Source organism: Catharus ustulatus, chromosome 1 (genome assembly GCF_009819885.2).
Source record: "Catharus ustulatus isolate bCatUst1 chromosome 1, bCatUst1.pri.v2, whole genome shotgun sequence".
In the NCBI taxonomy this organism is placed as follows: domain Eukaryota; kingdom Metazoa; phylum Chordata; class Aves; order Passeriformes; family Turdidae; genus Catharus; species Catharus ustulatus.
This window is the reverse complement of record NC_046221.1, coordinates 164019506-164041047: the sequence shown is the minus strand read 5'-3', so window position 1 is coordinate 164041047 and position 21542 is coordinate 164019506. Positions and strand designations below refer to the sequence as shown.

General features: G+C 38.0%; 1 protein-coding gene across 1 annotated transcript in view; it reads right to left on the bottom strand.

Annotated features, from left to right (window-relative positions):
• Positions 1–21542, bottom strand: part of MROH1 (maestro heat like repeat family member 1) — a 122919-nt gene that overhangs the window by 57595 nt on the left and 43782 nt on the right. The window contains exons 13-20 of the mRNA XM_033071687.2: positions 14231–14341; positions 10347–10494; positions 7994–8034; positions 6310–6445; positions 3138–3190; positions 1881–1988; positions 1672–1791; positions 505–627 (exon numbers count right to left, since the gene is read on the bottom strand). Of these exons, the coding sequence (XP_032927578.1) occupies positions 505–627; positions 1672–1791; positions 1881–1988; positions 3138–3190; positions 6310–6445; positions 7994–8034; positions 10347–10494; positions 14231–14341 (840 nt within the window). The remainder of the gene's footprint in view (positions 1–504; positions 628–1671; positions 1792–1880; positions 1989–3137; positions 3191–6309; positions 6446–7993; positions 8035–10346; positions 10495–14230; positions 14342–21542) is intronic.

The following is a 21542-nucleotide window of genomic DNA, read 5'->3' as shown; positions in this document are numbered from 1 at the left end:
AGGAGAATTTCCTTGAAATTCCAGGATTTTTCAGCAGGAAATCCTTGGAATTGCCAGATTTGAGCACAAATTCCTTGGAATTCCAGGATTTGAGAGGATTGCCAAGGGATTCCAAGATTTGAAGAGGATTTCCTTGGAATCTCAGGATTTTTAGCAGGATTCAACAACAATTTTCAGCAGAAATTCCTTGGAATTCCAGGAAGATATCCATGAGATCTCAGGATTTGAGAAAAAATTTCTTGGATTTCCAGGATCTTCGTAGGAATGTCACAGAATTGCAGCAATTCAGCAGGAATTCCTTAAAATCCCAGGAATTGAGGAGGATTTCCTTGGAATTCCAGGAACTGTGGAGGAATTCCTTGGAATTCCCAGATTTGGGGAGGATTTCCTTGAAATTCCAGGATTTTTAGCAGGATTCCCCATTCCCATTTTTCCCATTATTCCCATTCTTCCCATTCTTCCCATTATTCCCATTATTCCCATTCCCATTTTTCCCATTCCCACCTTGAAGATGCTGAACAATCCCAAGGATTTTTTGAAGACGTCGGATTTCACGAACTCCTCCAACTTCTCCAAAGTCTCTTCCAGGTGATCTCGGGCACAAATCCCAAAACAGGAAGCCAGACCCTGCAGGAATTCCGGGAATAAAACCCCAGAACAGTCAGTCAGGAATTCCCAAAGTTTTCCCAGGGTTCATTCCTGGAATTCCAAGGGAATCCCAACCATGCTGGGACACGCAAAGATCAATTCCAGGTTGGAATTCCGTGATTTTGGGAAGGAATTCCTGGTTGGGAGAGGCTGGGATGGAATTTCTAGGGAATTTTGGCCTCTCCATCCCTGGAATTCCAAGAAATTCCAGCCAGATTCCAGGATTTTAGTTGGGATTCCCCAGAATTCCAGGATTTTAGCCAGGAATCCCAAGAAATCCCAGGATTTTAGAGAGATTCCTTGGAACTCCAGGATTCTAGAAAAGTTCCTTGGAATTCCAAGATTTTAGCTGGGATTCCCCAGAATTCCAGGATTTTAGTCAGGAATCCCAAAAAATTCCAGGATTTTAGAGAGATTCCATGGAATTCCATAATTTTAGTTGGATTCCCCAGAAATCCAGTATTTTAGCCAGGAATTCCAGGGAATTCCAGGATTTTAGAGAGATTCCTTGGAATTCTATAATTTTAGTCAGGGTTCCCACAGAATTCCATTATTTTAGTTATGGTCCCACAGAATTCCAGGATTTTAAGCCAGGAATCCCAAGAAATTCCAGGATTTTAGTCAGGAATCCCAAAAAATTCCAGGATTTTACAGAGATTCCTTGGAATTCCATATTTTTAGTTGGGATTCCCCAAAATTCCAGGATTTCAGTCAGGAATCCCAAAAAAATCCAGGATTTTACAGAGATTCCTTGGAATTCCAGTATTTTCCTTGAAGTTCCCTAGAATTCCAGGATTTTATCCAGGATTTCCATGGAATTCCATGATTTTATCCACGATTTTATCCATTATTTCCCCAGAATTCCCCAACCCTATCGGGAAAATCCCAATCCCAACCCCCCAAATTCCCAAAGATTCCAAACCCCATTGGGATCAGCGACTCCACCCTTCTCCCAGGAGGGGAAAATTCCCAAAATTCCTTGGGATTTTCCCAAAATTCCAGAATTTTCCACGGATTCCTCACCTCCCGCTCCGCCTCGTCCTGGTACCGAGCGTTTTCCAGGAGTTCCTGGAGCTGCTTCCGGACCAGTTCCTTACTGGGACACGATCCCAGCGCCGTCCCCATGGATCTGTAGAGGAAATTCTGGGAAAAAAAATATTAAAAATTTGGGAATTCCACCTGGGAAAAAAAAAAATTAAAAAAAAAAAATTCTGGATTTTTTCCATCCTCACCTTTTCCGCCCGGGAGCCGTCGGAGGCGCGGAGCTGCCGGAACATCTCCGACACCAAGGGGCAAATCCAGGATTTGTCCGGGATGGATTCCAGGGATTCCCGGAGAAACTGGGAGAAGGAATGGGCTGGAGGAATTCTGGGAATTCCAAACAGGAATCCCAAGCCCCTGGAGCTCCGTGGACTTTGGAATGTTGGGTTTTCCATGGGAATTCTCATGGAAAGACCCCTTGGAATTCTGGTTTTCCGCCCTAGATCCCTTTGGAATTCTGGTTTTCCATCCCAAATTTTCCATGGAATGTTGTTGACCCTTTGGAATGCTGGGTTTTTTTTGGAATTCTGGTTTTTCATCCCAGACCCTTTTGGAATTCTGGTTTTTCATCCCAAATTTCCAAGGAATTCTGGTTTCTCATCTTAAATTTTCAAGGAATGCTGCCAACCTTTTGGAATTCTGGTTTTCCATCCCAAATCCCTTTGGAATTCTGCCTTCCCATCCCAAATTTTCCATGGAATGATGCCAACCCTTTGGAATTCTGGTTTCCCACCACAAATCCCTTTGGAATTCTGGTTTTCCATCCCAAATTTTCCATAAAATGTTGCTGACCCTTTGGAATTCTGGGGTTTTTTTGGAATTCAGGTTTTCTGCCCCAAATCCCTTTGGAATTCTGGTTTTTCATCCCAAATCCCTTTGGAATTCTGATTTTCCATCCCAAATTTCCAAGGAATTCTGGTTTCCCATCCTAAATTTCCAAGGAATGCTGCCAACCCTCTGGAATTCTGGTTTCCCATCCCAAATCCTTTTGGAATTCTGGTTTTCCATCCCAAATCCCTTTGGAATTCTGGTTTCCCAACCCAATTTCCCATGGAATTTTGCTGACCCTTTGGAATTCTGGGGTTTTTTTTGGAATTCTGGTTTCCCATCCCAAATTTCTTTGGAATTCTGGTTTCCCATCCCAAATTCCTTTGGAATTCTGGTTTTCCACCCCAAATCCCACTGGAATTCTGATTTTCCACCCCAAATCCCTTTGGAATTCTGGTTGCCCATCCCAAATTCCAAGGAATTCAGCCTGGCCCCTTTTCCTTTCAGGATCCCAATCCCAGATTTCCCCTGGCTCCACTCCCACTTCCCAAGGATCAGGACCAGCTCCTCCCACCCCAATTCCATGGGAAAAATCTCCTGGGATTTGATTTTCCTGCCCCTTTTCCATTCCAGGAATTCCTTTTCCAAAATCCAGGGAAAACCATTCCTGGGATCCACACCTGGAGCAACTTCTCCTCCCATTCCTGCTGGCACAGGGAATTCTCGGTGTTCTCTGCGGAAAAAAAATCGGAATTTTGGGAATGCTGAAGGATCTGGGAATTCTGGAAAGGGGAAGGGTGGATTTGGGAACATTCCTGAGGGAAAAAGATTTGGGAATGTGGGAGCAGGACAAGCTGGATCAGAGGGATTTGGGAATGAGCTGGAATTCCAGAATTCCAGAGCTTTTTCCAGGAGTTTTTTGTGGGACAAGAGGCAGGGAATGGCTTCCCATGGAATATTGGGATTTGGGGATGGAATTCCAGGGTCTCTGGAATATCCCAGGAGAGCAGGAGCTGCCCCATGGAATGGGATCATCTGGGAATGCCCATGGGTTGGGAATGACTTCATGGAATTTTTATGGGATCTTGGAATTCTATCCCATTATCCTATTATCCCATAAATCCCATAAATCCCATAAATCCCATTTTCCCATAAATTCCATCCCATTTTGCTGTTATCTCATTTTCCCATTTTCCCATAATCCCATGGATCCCATCCCAGAAATTCCATAATCCCATAAATCCCATTTCCCCATTCCATCCTATTTCCCCTTAACCCCATTATCCCATTTTTCCATTTTCCCATCATTCCCATTAATCCCATAATCCCATTATCCCATGGATCACATGGATCCCATTTTCCCATAATCCCATTATCCCATGGATCTCATTTTCCCATAATCCCATTTTCCCATTTTTCCATTACCCTGTTATCCCATGGATCTCATCCCATAAATCCCATTTCCCAATTTCCCTAATCCCATTATCCCACAAATCTCATAATCCTATTATTTTGTAATCCCATAATCCCCTTATTTCATTATCCTATTTTCCCATAAATCCCATGGATCCCCATTGCCAATAATCCCATTTCCCCACAATCCCATAATCCCATACAACAATTTCCAATAATCCAATTTTCCTGTAATCACATTATCCCACAAAACCATAATTCCACAAAGCCATAATCCCATTTCCCCCAGAATCCTACAATCCCATAATTCCATTTTCCCATAAATCCATAATCCCATAATCCCATTTCCCGTAATTACTTAATCCCATCATCCCATAATCCCATATTTACATTATCCCCTATTCCCACAACCACATTTCCCCATAATCCCATAATACTGTAATTCCACAATCCCATAACCTTTAATCTGATAACATCATAATCCCATAATCCCAGTACCCCAGAATCCTGTCATCCCACAATCCCCTAATCCCATAACCACATAATCCCATAATCCCATAACATAATAATATCATAATCCCACAATCCTATAACCCCATTACCCCACAATCCCATAATCCCATAATCCCACAATCCTATAACCTCGTAATCCCACAATCACACACCATAATCCCATAATACTTTAATTCCATGATCCCATAATTTTATAATCCCATAATCCCACAAACTCATAATCCCATAATCTCATAACCACATAATTCCATACATCCATAATCCCATAGCCACATAATCCCATAATCCCATAACCTCATAATCCCATAATCCCACTAGTCCCACAATCCCATAACCTCATAATCCCATAATCCCATTTACTATAATACCATAATCCAAGATTTTTATAATTTAATTATCCCAAAATCCCATAATCCCATAACCTCATAATCCCACGATCACATAATCCCACTAATCCCATTATCTATTTATCCCATTATCTATTTATCCCATTATCCCATTATCCCATAATCCCACTTACCATAATCCCATAATCCCACAATCTCATAATCCCATAATCCCATAATCACACTTCCCATAATCCCATAATTCCACAATCCCACAATCCTATGACCCCATAATTTCATTATCCCATAATCCCATAATCCCACAATCCCATAATCCCATAATCCCATAATCCTACAATCCAATAATCCCACAATCCCACGATCCCACGATCCCATTTCTTTTTCCAGAACCTTCCAGGTGCTCCAGGAGCTTTGGGATTTCCTTCTCCCAGCGGTTTTCCAATAATCCCATTTCCCATAATCCCATTTCCCATAACCCCATAATCCCACAATCCCATAATCCCACAATCCCATAACCCCCCAATCCCACAACCCCATTTCTTTTTCCAGAACCTTCCAGGTGCTCCAGGAGCTTTGGGATTTCCTTCTCCCAGCGGTTTTCCAATAATCCCATTTCCCATAACCCCATAATCCCACAATCCCACAATCCCACAATCCCATTTCTTTTTCCAGAACCTTCCAGGTGCTCCAGGAGTTGTGGGATTTCCTTCTCCCAGCGGTTTTCCAATAATCCCATTTCCCATTACCCCATAATCCCACGATCCCATAATCCCACGATCCCACAATCCCATAGTCCCATAATCCCATAATCCCACGATCCCACAATCCCATTTCTTTTTCCAGAACCTTCCAGGTGTTCCAGGAGCTTTGGGATTTCCTTCTCCCAGCGGTTTTCCAATAATCCCATTTCCCATAACCCCATAATCCCATAATCCCACAATCCCACAATCCCATAATCCCATAATCCCATAATCCCACAATCCCATTTCTTTTTCCAGAACCTTCCAGGTGTTCCAGGAGCTTTGGGATTTCCTTCTCCCAGCGGTTTTCTACGTTTTCCAATAATCCCATTTCCCATAATCCCATAATCCCACAACGCCTTAATCCACCAATCCCATAATCCCATGATCCCATTATCCCATAATCCCACAACCTCATAATCCCATAACCTCATAATCCCATTTCCCCACGATCCCATAACCCCATAATCCCACAATCCCATTTCCCCAAGATCCCATAATCCCATTTCTTTTTCCAGAACCTTCCAGGTGCTCCAGGAGCTTTGGGATTTCCTTATCCCAGTGGTTTTCCAATAATCCCATTTCCCATAACCCCATAATCCCACAATCCCATAATCCCATAATCCCATAATCCCACAATCCCACAATCCCATAATCCCACGATCCCACAATCCCATTTCTTTTTCCAGAACCTTCCAGGTGTTCCAGGAGCTTTGGGATTTCCTTCTCCCAGCGGTTTTCCAATTATCCCATTTCCCACAACCCCATAACCCCATAATCCCACAATCCCATAATCCCATAATCCCATAATCCCACAATCCCATTTCTTTTTCCAGAACCTTCCAGGTGCTCCAGGAGCTGTGGGATTTCCTTCTCCCAGCGGTTTTCCAGGTGGGGATGGATGCGCAGGGCCCCGAGCAGGCGCAGGGCGGCGGCGCCGCGGCCGCTGCCGAGGAAAGGCTGAGAGGAAACGGCCTGGAAAAATGGGAAAATGGGAAAAAATTTGGGAAATGGGGAAAAATGGGAAATGGGGAAAATGGGAAAAGTGGGGAAATGGGAAAATTGGAAAAATAAGAAAATGAGAAAATGGGAAATGGGGGAAATGGGGAAATGGGTAAAGGGGGGAAGGGAAATGGGAAAATGGGGGAATATGGGAAAATGGGAAAAGTGGGAAAATGGAAAAAATAAGAAAATGAGAAAATGGGAAAAGGGGGAAAATGGGAAAATAGGAAAATGGGAAAATGGGAAAAGGGGGAAAAAGGAAAAGTGGGAAAAGTGGAGAAGTGGAAAAGTGGGAATGTGGGAAAATGGGAAAATGGGGGAAATGGGAAATGGGAAAATGGGAAAATGGGGAAAAGTGGAAATGTGGGAAAATGGGAAAAATGAGAAAATGGGAAAATGGGAAAATGGGAAAAGGGGGAAAAGGTGGGAAAACGAAATGTGGGAATGTGGGGAAATGGGAAAAGTGGGAAAAAGGAAAAGTGGGAAAATGGGGAATATGGGAAAAGTGGAAATGTGGGAATGTGGGAAAATGGGAGAATGGGGAATATGGGAAATGGGGGAAAATAAGAAAAATGAGAAAATGGGAAAATGGGAAAAGTGGGAAAATAGGAAAATGGGAAATGTGGGAATGTGGGAAAATGGGAGAAATGGGAGAAATGGGGAAAATGGGAAAATGGGGAAAACGGGAAAATGGGGAAAAGTGGAAATGTGGAAAAATGGGAAAATGGGAAAAGTGGGAAAAGTAGGAAAAAATGAGAAAATGGGAAAAGGGGGGAAAAGGAAAAGTGGAAAAATGGGAAAAATGAGAAAATGGGGAATATGGGAAAATGGGGAAAATGGGAAAAGTGGGAATGTGGGAAAATGGGAAAATGGGGAAAAAGGAAAAGTGGGAAAATGGGAAAAGCGGAAATGTGGGAAAATGGGAAAAGTGGGAAAATGGGAAAAATGAGAAAATGAGAAAATGGGAAAAGGGGGAAAATGGGAAAATGGGAAAAGGGGGGAAAAGGAAAAGTGGGAAAATGGGAAAATGGGAAAATGGGAAAAGGGGGAAAAAGGAAAAGTGGGAAAAGTGGAGAAGTGGAAAAGTGGGAATGTGGGAAAATGGGAATGTGGGAAAATGGGGAAAAAGGAAAATGGGAAAAGTGGGAAAATGGGAAAATGGGAAAAGCGGAAATGTGGGAATGTGGGAAAATGGGAAAATGGGGAAAAAGGAAATGTGGGAAAATGGGAAAAGTGGGAAAATGGGAAAAATAAGAAAATGAGAAAATGGGAAAAGGGGGAAAAGGGGAAAATGGGAAATGTGGGAATGTGGGAAAATGGGAAAAGTGGAAAAAATAAGAAAAATGCGAAAATGGGAAAATGGGAAAAGTGGGAAAATGGGAAAAATGAGAAAATGGGAAAATGGGAGAAGTGGCAAAACGGGGAAAATGAGAAAATGAGAAAATGGGAAAGGGGGAAATAAAAAAAGGGGGAAAAGGGGGGGAAAATTCCTGGAAAATTCCTGGAAAATCCCCAACTCACCAAGAGCCTGGCAGTCAGGGCTTGAGGAGAAGGAAGATTTCCTGGGAAAAGAAAAAAAAAATGGGAAAAAAAAAAAAAATTCCTGGGAAATTCCCAACTCTGATCCTGAATTCCAGAGGAATTTTTTGGGGATTTTTTTGGGATCTTTTTGGGAATTATTTGGGGGATTTTGGGGATTTTTGGAGATTTTTTAAGGATTTTGTTGGGATTTTGAGGATTTTCGGAAGGATTTTTTTGAGGGTTTTTTTGGGGGGGAATTTCTTGGGAAAATTGGGGATTATTTTGGTTTTTTTTCTGTTTTTCTGGGATTTTCTTGAGATTTTCTAGGATATTTTTGGGGATTTTTAAAAATTTTGGGGGGATTTTTTTTGATTTTTGCAGGGTTTTTTGGGAAGATTTTTTTTTATTATTTTGGAATTTTTTGGGGGGTTTTTTGAGATTTTGGGGAGGATTTATTTGGGATTTTTGGGGAATTTTTTGGGGGATTTTTCTGGATTTTTGGGGGTTTTTTGGGATTTTTTTATTTTTGGGGGATTTTTTTAGGATTTCTTTTGAGATTTTGTGGAGCATTTTTGTGGGATTTTTAATTGATTTTTTCTGTAAGTTTTTCAGGGAATATTTTTTCCTATTTTGGGGGGACTTTGGGGGGGATTTTTTTTTTTGTGGATTTTTTAAAATTGTTTTTAATTTTTCTGGGATTTTTCTGAGGTTTTTGAGGGGATATTTTTGGGGATTTTTTTGAGATTTTTTTGGGGGATTTAGGGTTTTTTAATTAATATATGTGGGGAAATCTTTTAGGATTTTTAAAATTATTTTGGGGGGATTTTTTTGGGATTTTCTGGGGATTTTTGGGGGATATTTTTCAGGTTTTTGGGAGATTTTAGGTTTTTTAAAAAATATATTTTGTGGAAATTTTTTAGGATTTTTAAAATTATTTTTGGGGATTTTTTGGGGGATTTTTTTGGGGATTTTTGGGAGATTTTTTTTAGTTTTCTGGGGATTTTGTTTTTTTAATATATATATTTTGGGAAAATTTTTTAGGATTTTTAAAATTGTTTTTTGGGGATTTTTATGGGGTGATTTTTTGTGACTATTTTTGGGATTTTGGGGGGATTTTTTTTTATATTTTGGGGAAAATTTATTTTATTTTTTATTTTTTGGGGAATTTTTTTTTAAATTTTTTGGGAATTTTTTGGGATTTCTTTTGGGATTTTTTGAGAATTTTTGAGGGGGAATTTTTTGGGGATTTTTGGGGGATCTTTTTTGGATTTTGTTTTTTTTTTTTTAATATGTTTTGGGGTTTTTTATTTTTAAACTATTTTTGGGGATTTTTTTGGGGATTTTTTTTGAGATCACTTTTGGGCGGGACTTTTTTTTAATATATTTTGGGGAAAATTTTAGGGTTTTTTTTTTTACTTTGGGAGGATTTTTAAATAATTATTTGGGGATTTTTGGGGGATTTTTTTGAGGTTTTTTGGGGTTTTTTTTTATATATATATTTTTTTTGGGAAAATTTTTTAGGATTTTAAAATTTTTTGGGGGGGATTTTTTGGGGCGATTTTTTTGGGAGTGTTTTTTGGATTTAGTGGGGATTTTTTTAAATTTTGGGGAAAATTTATTTTATTTTTTATTTTTTGGGGAATTTTTTTTTTTAGTTTTTTGGGAATTTTTTGGGATTTCTTTTGGGATTTTTTGAGAATTTTTGAGGGGGAATTTTTTGGGGATTTTTGGAGGATCTTTTTTGGATTTTGGTTTTTTTTTTTTTAATATGTTTTGGGTTTTTTTATTTTTAAACTATTTTTGGGGATTTTTTTGGGGATTTTTTTTGAGATCACTTTTGGGCGGGATTTTTTTTAATATATTTTGGGGAAAAATTTTAGGGTTTTTTTTTTACTTTGGGAGGATTTTTAAATAATTTTTGGGGGATTTTTGGGGGATTTTTTTGAGGTTTTTTGGGGTTTTTTTTTATATATATATTTTTTTTGGGAAAATTTTTTAGGATTTTAAAATTTTTTGGGGGGGATTTTTTTGGGGCTATTTTTTTGGGAGTGTTTTTGGGATTCTGGGGGAACTTTTTTTCTATTTTGGGGAAAAATTTTGGGATTTTTTGGTGGGGGATTTTTTTAAAATTTCTTTGGGATTTTTTTTTTATTTATTTAGAGATTTTTTGATAATTTTTGAGGGGGATTTTTTGCGGGGCTGGATTGTTTTGGGAATTTTTAGGGGATTTTTTTTTTGATTTAGTTTTTTTTTTTAAATATGTTTTGGGGAAATTTTTTAGGATTTTTGAATTTTTTGGGAGAATTTTTTTTTTATTTTTTCCAGACTTTTTGGGACCATTTTTGGGATTTACCACACTGCTCTGATCGACTCCAGGCTTCATTTTCTGGTTCCTCTTCCCGGATTTTTCCGGCCAGGAACGTCAGGCTCCGGCACAGCGGGGTCAGGGCGGGGCTGAACTGGGCTGGGATCAGGAATTCCAGCAGGAACGGCCACAAAACCTGCGGGGAAAAATGGAATTTTCCAGGGAAAATTCCCGGGAAAAACCTGGGAAAAATTCCTGGGAAAAATGGGAATTACTGGGAAAAATTCCTGGGAAAAACCTGGGAAAAATTCCTGGGGAAAATGGGAATTACTGGGAAAAAAAATCCAGGGGAAAATGGGAATTACTGGGAACAAAAATCCTGGGGGAAATGGGAATTCCTGGGAAAAATTCCTGGGAAAAATGGGAATTGCTGGGAAAAAAATTCCTGGGGAAAATGGGAATTCCTGGGAAAAAAAATCCTGGGAAAAACCTGGAAAAAATTCCTGGGAAAAATGGGAATTCCTGGGAAAAAAATCCTGGGAAAAATGGGAATTACTGGGAAAAAAATTCCTGGGAAAAATAGGAATTTCTGGGAAAAATTCCTGGGGAAAATGGGAATTCCTGGGAAAAATTCCTGAGAAAAATGGGAATTCCTGGGAAAAATTCCTGGGAAAAATGGGAATTACTGGAAAAAAATCCTGGGAAAAATGGGAATTACTGGGAAAAAAATTCCTGGGGAAAATGGGAATTACTGGGAAAAAAATTCCTGGGGAAAATGGGAATTCCTGGGAAAAATTCCTGGGAAAAATGGGAATTACTGGGCAAAATTCCTGGGAAAAATGGGAATTCCTGGGAAAAATTCCTGAGAAAAATGGGAATTCCTGGGAAAAATTCCTGGGAAAAATGGGAATTACTGGGAAAAATTCCTGGGAAAATGGGAATTCCTGGGAAAAATTCCTGGGAAAAATGGGAATTACTGGGAAAAAAATTCCTGGGAAAAATAGGAATTTCTGGGAAAAATTCCTGGGGAAAATGGGAATTCCTGGGAAAAATTCCTGAGAAAAATGGGAATTCCTGGAAAAAATTTCTGGGAAAAATGGGAATTACTGGAAAAAAATCCTGGGAAAAATGGGAATTACTGGGAAAAAAATTCCTGGGGAAAATGGGAATTCCTGGGAAAAATTCCTGGGAAAAATGGGAATTACTGGGCAAAATTCCTGGGAAAAATGGGAATTACTGGGAAAAATTCCTGAGAAAAATGGGAATTACTGGGAAAAGAATTCTAGGAAAAATGGGAATTACTGGGAAAAATTCCTGGGAAAAACCTGGGAAAAATTCCTGGGAAAAATGGGAATTCCTGGAAAAAAATCCTGGGAAAAATGGGAATTACTGGGAAAAATTCCTGGGAAAAATGGGAATTACTGGGAAAAAAATCCTGGGAAAAATGGGAATTACTGGGAAAAATTCCTGGGAAAAATGGGAATTACTGGGAAAAAAATCCTGGGGAAAATGGGAATTACTGGGAAAAATTCCTGAGAAAAATGGGAATTCCCAGGGAAAATTCCCAGGAAAAACCTGGAATTCCTGGGAAAAAAAATCCTGAGAAAAATGGGAATTACTGGGGAAAAAAAATCCTGGGAAAAATGGGAATTCCTGGGAAAAAATTCCTGGGGAAAATGGGAATTACTGGGGAAAAATTCCTGGGAAAAATGGGAATTACTGGGGAAAAAAATCCTGGGGAAAATGGGAATTACTGGGAAAAATTCCTGGGAAAAATGGGAATTACTGGGAAAAATTCCTGGGGAAAACCTGGGAAAAATTCTTGGGAAAAATGGGAATTACTGGGAAAAGAATTCCTGGGAAAAATTGGAATTCCTGGGAAAAAAATCCTGGGGAAAATGGGAATTTCTGGAAAAAATTCCTGGGGAAAATGGAAATTCCTGGGAAAAATTCCTGGGAAAAATGGGAATTACTAGGGAAAAGAAATCCTGGGGAAAATGGGAATTCTTGGGAAAAATTCCTGGGAAAAATGGGAATTCCTGGGAAAAATTCCTGGGAAAAATGGGAATTGCTGGGAAAAATTCCTGGGAAAAACCTGGGAAAAATTCCTGGGGAAAATGGGAATTCCTGGAAAAAAATTCCTGGGGAAAATGGGAATTCCTGGGAAAAATGGGAATTGCTGGGAAAAAATCCTGGGAAAAATGGGAATTCCTGGGAAAAAATCCTGGGGAAAATGGGAATTACTGGGAAAAAAATTCTGGGAAAAATGGGAATTCCTGGGAAAAAATCCTGGGGAAAATGGGAATTACTGGGAAAAAATTCCTGGGGAAATTGGGAATTACTGGGAAAAAAATCCTGGGGAAAATGGGAATTCCTGGGAAAAAAATTCCTGGGAAAAATGGGAATTCCTGGGAAAAAAATCCTGGGAAAAATTGAATTTTCCAGGGAAAATTCCTGGGAAAAACCTTGGAAAAATTCCTGGGAAAAATGGGAATTCCTGGAAAAAAATCCTGGGAAAAATGGGAATTCCTGGGAAAAAATTCCTGGGAAAAATGGGAATTGCTGGGAAAAAAATCCTGGGAAAAATGGAATTTTCCAGGGAAAATTCCCGGGAAAAACCTGGGAAAAATTCCTGGGAAAAATGGGAATTCCTGGGAAAAATTCCTGAAAAAAATGGGAATTGCTGGGAAAAATTCCTGGGAAAAACCTGGGAAAAATTCCTGGGAAAAATGGGAATTCCTGGGAAAAAATTCCTGGGAAAAATGGGAATTCCTGGAAAAAATTCCTGGGAAAAATGGGAATTCCTGGGGAAAAATTCCTGGGAAAAACCTGGGAAAAATTCCTGGGAAAAATGGGAATTACTGGGAAAAAATTCCTGGGAAAAATGGGAATTACTGGGAAAAAAATTCCTGGGAAAAATGGGAATTCCTGGGAAAAATTCCTGGGAAAAATGGGAATTACTGGGAAAAAATCCTGGGGAAAATGGGAATTCCTGGAAAAAAATTCCTGGGAAAAATGGGAATTACTGGGAAAAAAATTCCTGGGAAAAATGGGAATTCCTGAGAAAAAACCGGAATTCCCAGGAAAAAATGAAATTCCTGGAAAAACCTAAATTTTCAGGAAAAACTGGAATTCCCAGGAAAAATCAGAATTCTCAGGAAAAATTCACAGGAAAATAAAGAATTCCAAGGAAAAAATCTTGGGAAAAGCCAGAATTTCTGGGAAAAATGGGAATTTCCAGGAAAAAAAAAATTCCCAGGAAAAAAAAAAAAAAAACAAAATTCCCAGGAAAAATTCCCAGGAAAAATTTCCAGGAAAAATTGGAAATTTTAGGAATTAAATCCTTTGGGAGTGAGTGGGAATTCTGGGAATTAAATCCCTCAAAATTGGGAAATTTGGGATTGGAAATCCCTTGGGATTGGGAATTTTTTATTTAAAATCTCCCAAAATTGGGAATTTTGGGATTGAATTCACTCAGGATTGGGAATTTTGGGAATAAAATCCCTCAGGATTTGGAATTTGGGGAATAAAATCTCTCAGAATTCGGAATTTTGGGATTGAATCTATTCAGGATTGGGAATTTTGGGAATGGATTCACTCAGGATTTGGGAATTTTGGGATGAAATCCCTCAGAATTGGGAATTTTAGGAATTAATTCTCCCAGAATTGGAAATTTCAGGAATGGATTCTCTCAGAATTGGGAATTTTGGGAATGGAATTTCTCAGGATTGGGAATTTTGGGAATAAAATCCCTTGGGATTGGGAATTTTGGAAATGGATTCTATCAGAATTGGGAATTTCGGGAATTAAATCCCTTCGGATTTAGGAATTTTGGGATTAAAATCCCCCAGAATTGGGAATTTTGGGGATGGAATCTCTCAGGATTTGGAATTTTGGGAATTTTTTTGGGAATTGTGTCTGGGAATACCCACAGGGCCCATCCTGGGCACGGTGGTGCTGAGCAGCAGCAGGGTGCTGACGCTGATGCTCCGGACGTTTTCGTTCGTGGGATCCTCGGAATTTTCCTCTGGAATTCCTGGGGGCTGGGATTCAAAAAAAAATAAAGGGGAAGAAATAAAAATTTAAAAATTAAAATGAGGAGGGAAAAAGGAGAAGGGAAAGAGGTAAAATTGGGGAAAAAGGGGAAAAATGGGGAAAAAATGGGGGAAAACTGGAGAAAAGTTGGGGAAAATTTGGGAAAAAATGGGAAAAAATTGGGGGAAAATGAGGAAAAAAATTGGGAAAAAAATGGGAAAAAATTGGGAAAACTGGGGGAAAACGGGGGAAAATTGTGGGGAAAAATGGGAAAAAATTGGGGGAAATTGGGAAAAATTGGGAAAATAAGGGGAAAATGGGGAAAAATGAGGAAAAATTGGGGGAAAATGAGGAAAAATGGGGAAAAAATTGGGGAAAAATGAGGAAAAAAATGAGGAAAAAAAGGAAAAAAATTGGGAAAAAAATGGAGAAAAAAGGAAAAATGTGGAGAAAGTTTGGATGAGAAAAGGGAGGGGGGAAAATGGGGAAAAATTGGGGGAAAAATGGGGAAAAAATGGAAAAAAATGAGGAAAAAATGAGGAAAAATTGGGAAAAAATGGGGAAAAATTGGGGAAAATTAGGAAAAAAATGGGAAAAAAATTGGGGAAAAATCAGGAAAAAATGGGAAAATGGAGATGGGGAGGAAAAAATGGGAAATGGGGAAGGGAAAATGGAAATTGGGAATTCTCACCCTGTCCTGCAGGGAGCTCTGAAGTGGGAAAAGGAGCAGGAAAAACATAAAAATGGGGGAAATTGGAGGAAAATTGGGGGCAAATGGGGAAAAAATTGGGAAAAAAATGGGGAAAAATGAGGGAAAAATTGGGAAAAATTGGGAAAAAAATGGGAAAAAATTGGGGAAAAATGAGGAAAAAAAATGGGAAAAAAATCGGAGAAAAAAAGGGAAAAAATGGGAAAAAAATGGGGAAAAATTGGGAAAATAAGAGGGAAAAAAGGGGAAAAATGTGGGGAAAATTTGGATGGGAAAAGGGAGGGGGAAAAATGGGGAAAAATGAGGAAAAATTGGGGAAAAATTGGGGAAAAATCGGGGGAAAATGAGGAAAAAAATGATGAAAAAAAGGAAAAAAATTGGGAAAAAAATGGAGAAAAAAGAAAAATGTGGGGAAAGTTTGGATGGGAAAAGGGAGGGGGAAAAATGGGAAAAATTGGAAAAATGGGGAAAAAATGGAAAAAATGAGGAAAAAAAGGAGAAAAATTGGGAAAAATTGGGAAAAAAAGGCAAAAAATTGGGAAAAAATAGGGAAAAATGGGGAAAAAATTGGGGAAAAATGAGGGAAAAATTGGGAAAAATTGGGAAAAAAATGGGAAAAAATTGGGAAAAAATCAGGAAAAAAATGGGAAAAATCAGAGAAAAAAAGGGAAAAAATGGGAAAAAATGGGGAAAATTTGGGAAAAAAATGGGAAAAAAAGGGAAAAATGTGGGGAAAATTTGGATAAGAAAGGGGAGGGGGAAAAATGGGGAAAATTGTAAAAAAATGAGGAAAAAATGGAAAAAAAATGAGGAAAAAATGGAAAAAAATCAGGAAAAATGAGGAAAAAAAGGCAAAAAATTGGCAAAAAATTGGAAAAAAATGGGAAAAAATTGGGAAAAAAATGGGGAAAAATTCAGGAAAAAATGGGAAAATGGAGATGGGGAGGAAAAAATGGGAAAATGGGGAAGGGAAAATGGAAATTGGGAATTCTCACCCCGTCCTGCAGGGTGGAAAAGGAGAAGGAAAAATGAGGGAAAAATTGAGGAAAAAGGGAAATAAAATGGGAAAAAAATGGGGAAAAAAAGGGAAAAATGTGGGGAAAATTTGGATGGGAAAGGGGAGGGGGGAAAATGGGAAAAATTGGAAAAATGGAAAAAAATGAGGAAAAAATGGAAAAAAAATGGGAAAAATTGGGGAAAAATGGGGAAAAAATTGGGAAAAATTGGGAAAAAAATGGGGGAAAATTGGGGAAAAATCAGGAAAAAATGGGAAAATGGAGATGGGGAGGAAAAAATGGGAAGTGGGGAAGGGAAAATGGAAAATTGGGAATTCTCACCCCATCCTGCAGGGAGCACTGAAAAATGGGGAAAAATGGGGAAAAAAATGAGGAAAAAAATGGGAAAAAATTGGGGAAAAAAGGGAAAAATGTGGGGAAAATTTGGATAAGAAAGGGGAGGGGGAAAAAAGGGAAAAATTGGAAAAATGGGGAAAAAATGAAAAAAAAATGAGGAAAAAAAGGGGAAAAATTGGGAAAAAATGGGAAAAAATTAGGGAAAAAAATGGGAAAAAATTGGGGAAAAATCAGGATAAAATGGGAAAATGGAGATGGGGAGGAAAAAATGGGAAAATGGGGAAGGGAAAATGGAAATTGGGAATTCTCACCCTGCCCTGCAGGGGGCTCTGAAAAATGGGGAAAAAATGGGGAAAAAAATGGAGAAAATTTGGGGAAAAATGAGGGAAAAATTGGTGGAAAATGAGGAAAAAAATGAGGAAAAAAAGGGAAAAAATTGGGAAAAAATGGGGGAAAAAAGGGAAAATGTGGGGAAAGTTTGGATGGGAAAGGGGAGGGGGAAAAATTGGAAAAATGGGGAAAAAATGGGAAAAAAATGAGGAAAAAAAGGGGAAAAATTGGGAAAAATTGGGAAAAAATTGGGAAAAATAGGGGAAAATTAGGGAAAAAATTGGGAAAAAATTGGGGAAAAATGAGGAAAAAAGGGAAAAAATGGGGAAAAATTGGGAAAAAAATGGGGAAAAAAGGGAAAAATGTGGGGAAAATTTGGATAAGAAAGGGGAGGGGGAAAATGTGAAAAATTGGAAAAATGGGGAAAAAATGGAAAAAAAATGAGGAAAAAAAGGGAAAAAATTGGGGGAAAAATTAAGAAAAAAGGGAAAACGGGGGAAAATTGGGGAAAAATGGGAAAAAATTAGGGGAAATTGGGAAAAAATGGGAAAATAAGGGAAAAATGGGGAAAAATGAGGAAAAATTGGGGAAAATGGGGGAAAAAATGGGGAAAAAGGCGAAAAATTGGGAGAAATGAGGAAAAAATGGGGAAAATTTGGCAAATAAATGGGGAAAAATTGGGGGAAAAAAGGGGAAAAATTGGGAAAAATTGGGAAAAAAATTGGGGGAAAATGAAAAAAAGGCAAAAAATTGGGAAAAATTGGGGAAAATGGGGAAAAATGTGGAAAGAAAGGAAAAAATGGGAAAAAAATGAGGAAAAAGAGAGGAAAATTGGGAAAAAAATGGTAAAAAATTGGAGAAAAAAAGGGAAAAAATGGGAAAAAAATGGGGAAAAATTGGGAAAAAAAGGGAAAAAAAAGGGAAAGATGTGGGGAAAATTTGGATGGGAAAGGGGAGGAGGAAAAAAGGGAAAAATTGGAAAAATGGGGAAAAATGGGGAAAAAATGAGGAAAAAATGGAAAAAAATTGGGAAAAAATGGGAAAAAATTGGGGAAAAATGAGGAAAAAATGGGAAAATGGAGATGGGGAGGAAAAAATGGGAAATGGGGAAGGGAAAATGGAAATTGGGAATTCTCACCCCGTCCTGCAGGGAGCTCTGAAGTGGGAAAAGGAGCAGGAAAACACAGAAAAATGGGGGAAATTGGGGGAAAATTGGGGGAAAATGGGGAAAAATTGGGAAAAAAATGAGCAAAAATGAGGCAAAAATTGGAAAAATTGGAAAAAAAATGGGAAAAATTGGGGAAAAAATGGGGGAAAAAAGGGAAAAATGTGGGAAAATTTGGATGGGAAAGGGGAGGGGGAAAAAAGGGAAAAATTGGAAAAATGGGGAAAAAATGGAAAAAAAATGAGGAAAAAAAGGGGAAAAATTGGGAAAAAAATGGGAAAAAATTGGGAAAAAATTGGGCAAAAACAGGGGAAAATTGGGAAAATAATCAGGAAAAAAGGGAAAACACTGGGGAAAAAATTGGGAAAAAATGAGGAAAAAAATTAGGAAAAAAAGGGGAAAAATTGGGGAAAAATGAGGGAAAAATTGGGAATAAAATGGGAAAAAATTGGGGAAAAATCAGGAAAAAAATGGGAAAAAATCGGAGAAAAAAAGGGAAAAAATGGGAAAAAAATGGGGAAAAATTGGGAAAAAAATGGGGAAAAATCAGGAAAAAATGGGAAAATGAGGATGGGGAGGAAAAAATGGGAAGTGGGGAAGGGAAAATGGGAATTGGGAATTCTCACCCCGTCCTGCAGGGAGCTCTGAAAAATGGGGAAAAATGGGGAATAAATGGGAAAAAATTGGGAAAAATTGGGAAAAAATTGGGAAAAAATTGGGGAAAAAAATGGGAAAATATTGGGGAAAAATCAGGAAAAAAAGGGAAAATGGAGATGGGGAGGAAAAAATGGGGAAATGGGGAAGGGAAAATGGGAAATTGGGAATTCTCACCCCATCCTGCAGGGAGTTCTGAAAAATGGGGAAAAATGGGGAAAATTTGGGGAAAAAATGAGGAAAAAAATGAGGAAAAAAAGGAAAAAATTGGGGAAAAAATGGGGGAAAAAAGGGAAAAATGTGGGGAAAATTTGGATGGGAAAGGGGAGGGGGGGGAAAAGGAAAAAATTGGAAATATGGGGAGAAAATGGAAAAAAATGAGGAAAAAAAGGCAAAAAATTGGGAAAAATTGGGAAAAAAATGGGAAAAAATTGGGAAAAAAAGGGAAAAAATGGGGGAAAAATGGGGAAAATTTGGGGAAAAAATGAGGAAAAAATGAGGGAAAACTGGGAAAAAAGTAGGAAAAAAATGAGGAAAAAAAGGAAAAAAATGTGGAAAAAATGGGAAAAAAATGGGAAAAAATTGGGAAAAAATTGGGCAAAAACAGGGGAAAATTGGGAAAATAATCAGGAAAAAAGGGAAAACATTGGGGAAAAAATGGGGAAAAAATGAGGAAAAAAATTAGGAAAAAAAGGGGAAAAATTGGGGAAAAATGAGGGAAAAATTGGGAAAAAAATGGGAAAAAATTGGGGAAAAATCAGGAAAAAAAATGGGAAAAAATCAGAGAAAAAATGGGAAAAAAATGGGAAAAAAATGGGGAAAAAAAAGGGAAAATGTGGGGAAAATTTGGATAAGAAAGGGGAGGGGGAAAAATGGGGAAAATTGGAAAAATGGGGAAAAAATGGGAAAAAAATGAGGAAAAAAGGGGAAAAATTGGGAAAAATTGGGAAAAAAATGGGAAAAAATTGGGGAAAATTAGGAAAAAAATGGGAAAAAAATAGGGAAAAATCAGAAAAAAATGGGAAAATGTGGGGAAAGTTTGGATGGGAAAGGGGAGGGGGAAAAATGGGGAAAATGAGGAAAAATTGGGGAAAATTCAAGAAAAAAAGGGAAAAATGGGAAAAAAATGAGGAAAAAAGGGGGAAAAATGGGGAAAATGGGGAAATTGGGGGAAAATGAGGAAAAAAAGGAAAAAAATGAGGAAAAAATGAGGAAAAAGGCAAAAAAATGGGAAAAAATGAGGAAAAAATGGGGAAAATTTGGCAAATAAATGGGGAAAAACTTGGGGAAAATTGGGAAAAAATTGGGAAAAATTAGGAAAAAATTGGGGGAAAATAAAAAAAGGCAAAAAATTGGGAAAAATTGGGGAAAATGGGGAAAAATGTGGAAAAAAAGGAAAAAATGGGAAAAAAATAAGGAAAAAGAGAGGAGAATTGGGAAAAAATGGGAAAAAATTGGAGAAAAAAAGGGAAAAAATGGGAAAAAAATGGGGAAAAATTGGGAAAAAAATGGGGAAAAAAGGGAAAAATGTGGGGAAAATTTGGATGGGAAAAGGGAGGGGGAAAAATGGGGAAAATTGAAAAAATGGGGAAAAAATGGAAAAAAATTCAGGAAAAATGAGGAAAAAAAGGCAAAAAATTGGCAAAAAATTGGAAAAAAATGGAAAAAAATTGGGAAAAAATGGGGAAAAATTCAGGAAAAAATGGGAAAATGGAGATGGGGAGGAAAAAATGGGGAAATGGGGAAGGGAAAATGGGAAATTGGGAATTCTCACCCTGTCCTGCAGGGAGCTCTGAAAAATGGGGAAAAATGGGGAAAAAATTGGGGAAAATTGGGGGAAAAATGAGGAAAAAAATGAGGAAAAAAAGGAAAAAATGGGGAAAAAATGTGGGGAAAATTTGGATGGGAAAGGGGAGGGGGAAAAAAGGGAAAAAATTGGAAAAATGGGGAAAAAATGGAAAAAAATGAGGAAAAAATGAAAAAAAATTGGGAAAAATTGGGAAAAAAATGGGAAAAAATGGGAAAAAAAGGCAAAAAATTGGGAAAAATTGGGGAAAAAATGGGAAAAAAATTGGGGAAAATCAGGAAAAAATGGGAAAATAGAGATGGGGAAGAAAAAAGGGAAAATGGGGAAGGGAAAATGGGAATTGGGAATTCTCACCCCGTCCTGCAGGCAGCTCTGAAGTGGGAAAAGGAGCAGGAAAAACATAAAAATGGGGAAAAATGGAGGAAAATTGGGGGAAAATGGGGAAAAAATTGGGGAAAAAATGAGGAAAAATGAGGGAAAAATTGGGAAAAATTGGGAAAAAAATGGGAAAAAATTGGGAAAAAATCAGGAAAAAAAATGGGAAAAAATCAGAGAAAAAAAGGGAAAAAATGGGGAAAAATTGGGAAAAAAATGGGAAAAAAAGGAAAAATGTGGGGAAAGTTTGGATGGGAAAGGGGAGGAGGAAAAATGGGGAAAAATTGGAAAAATGGGGAAAAAATGGGAAAAAAATGAGGAAAAAAATGAGGAAAAAAACCAAAAAAATTGGGGAAAAAATGGGAAAATGTGGGGGAAATTTGGATAAGAAAGGGGAGGGGGAAAAATGGGGAAAATTGGAAAAATGGGGAAAAATGGAAAAAAATTGGGAAAAAAATGGGAAAAAATTGGGAAAAATTGGGAAAAATGGGGAAAAATTGGGAAAAAATCAGGAAAAAAAATGGGAAAAAATCAGAGAAAAAAAGGGAAAAAATGGGAAAAAAATGGGGAAAAAAGGGAAAAAATGGGAAAAAAACGAGGAAAAAAGGGGGAAAAATTGGGGAAAAAATGAGGAAAAATGGGGAAAATTTGGCAAATAAATGAGGAAAAATTGGGGGAAAAAAGGGGAAAAATTGGGAAAAATTGGGGAAAAATGAAAAAAAGGTAAAAAATTGGGAAAAATTGGGGAAAATGGGGGAAAATGTGGAAAAAAAGGAAAAAATGGGAAAAAAATGAGGAAAAAGAGAGGAAAATTGGG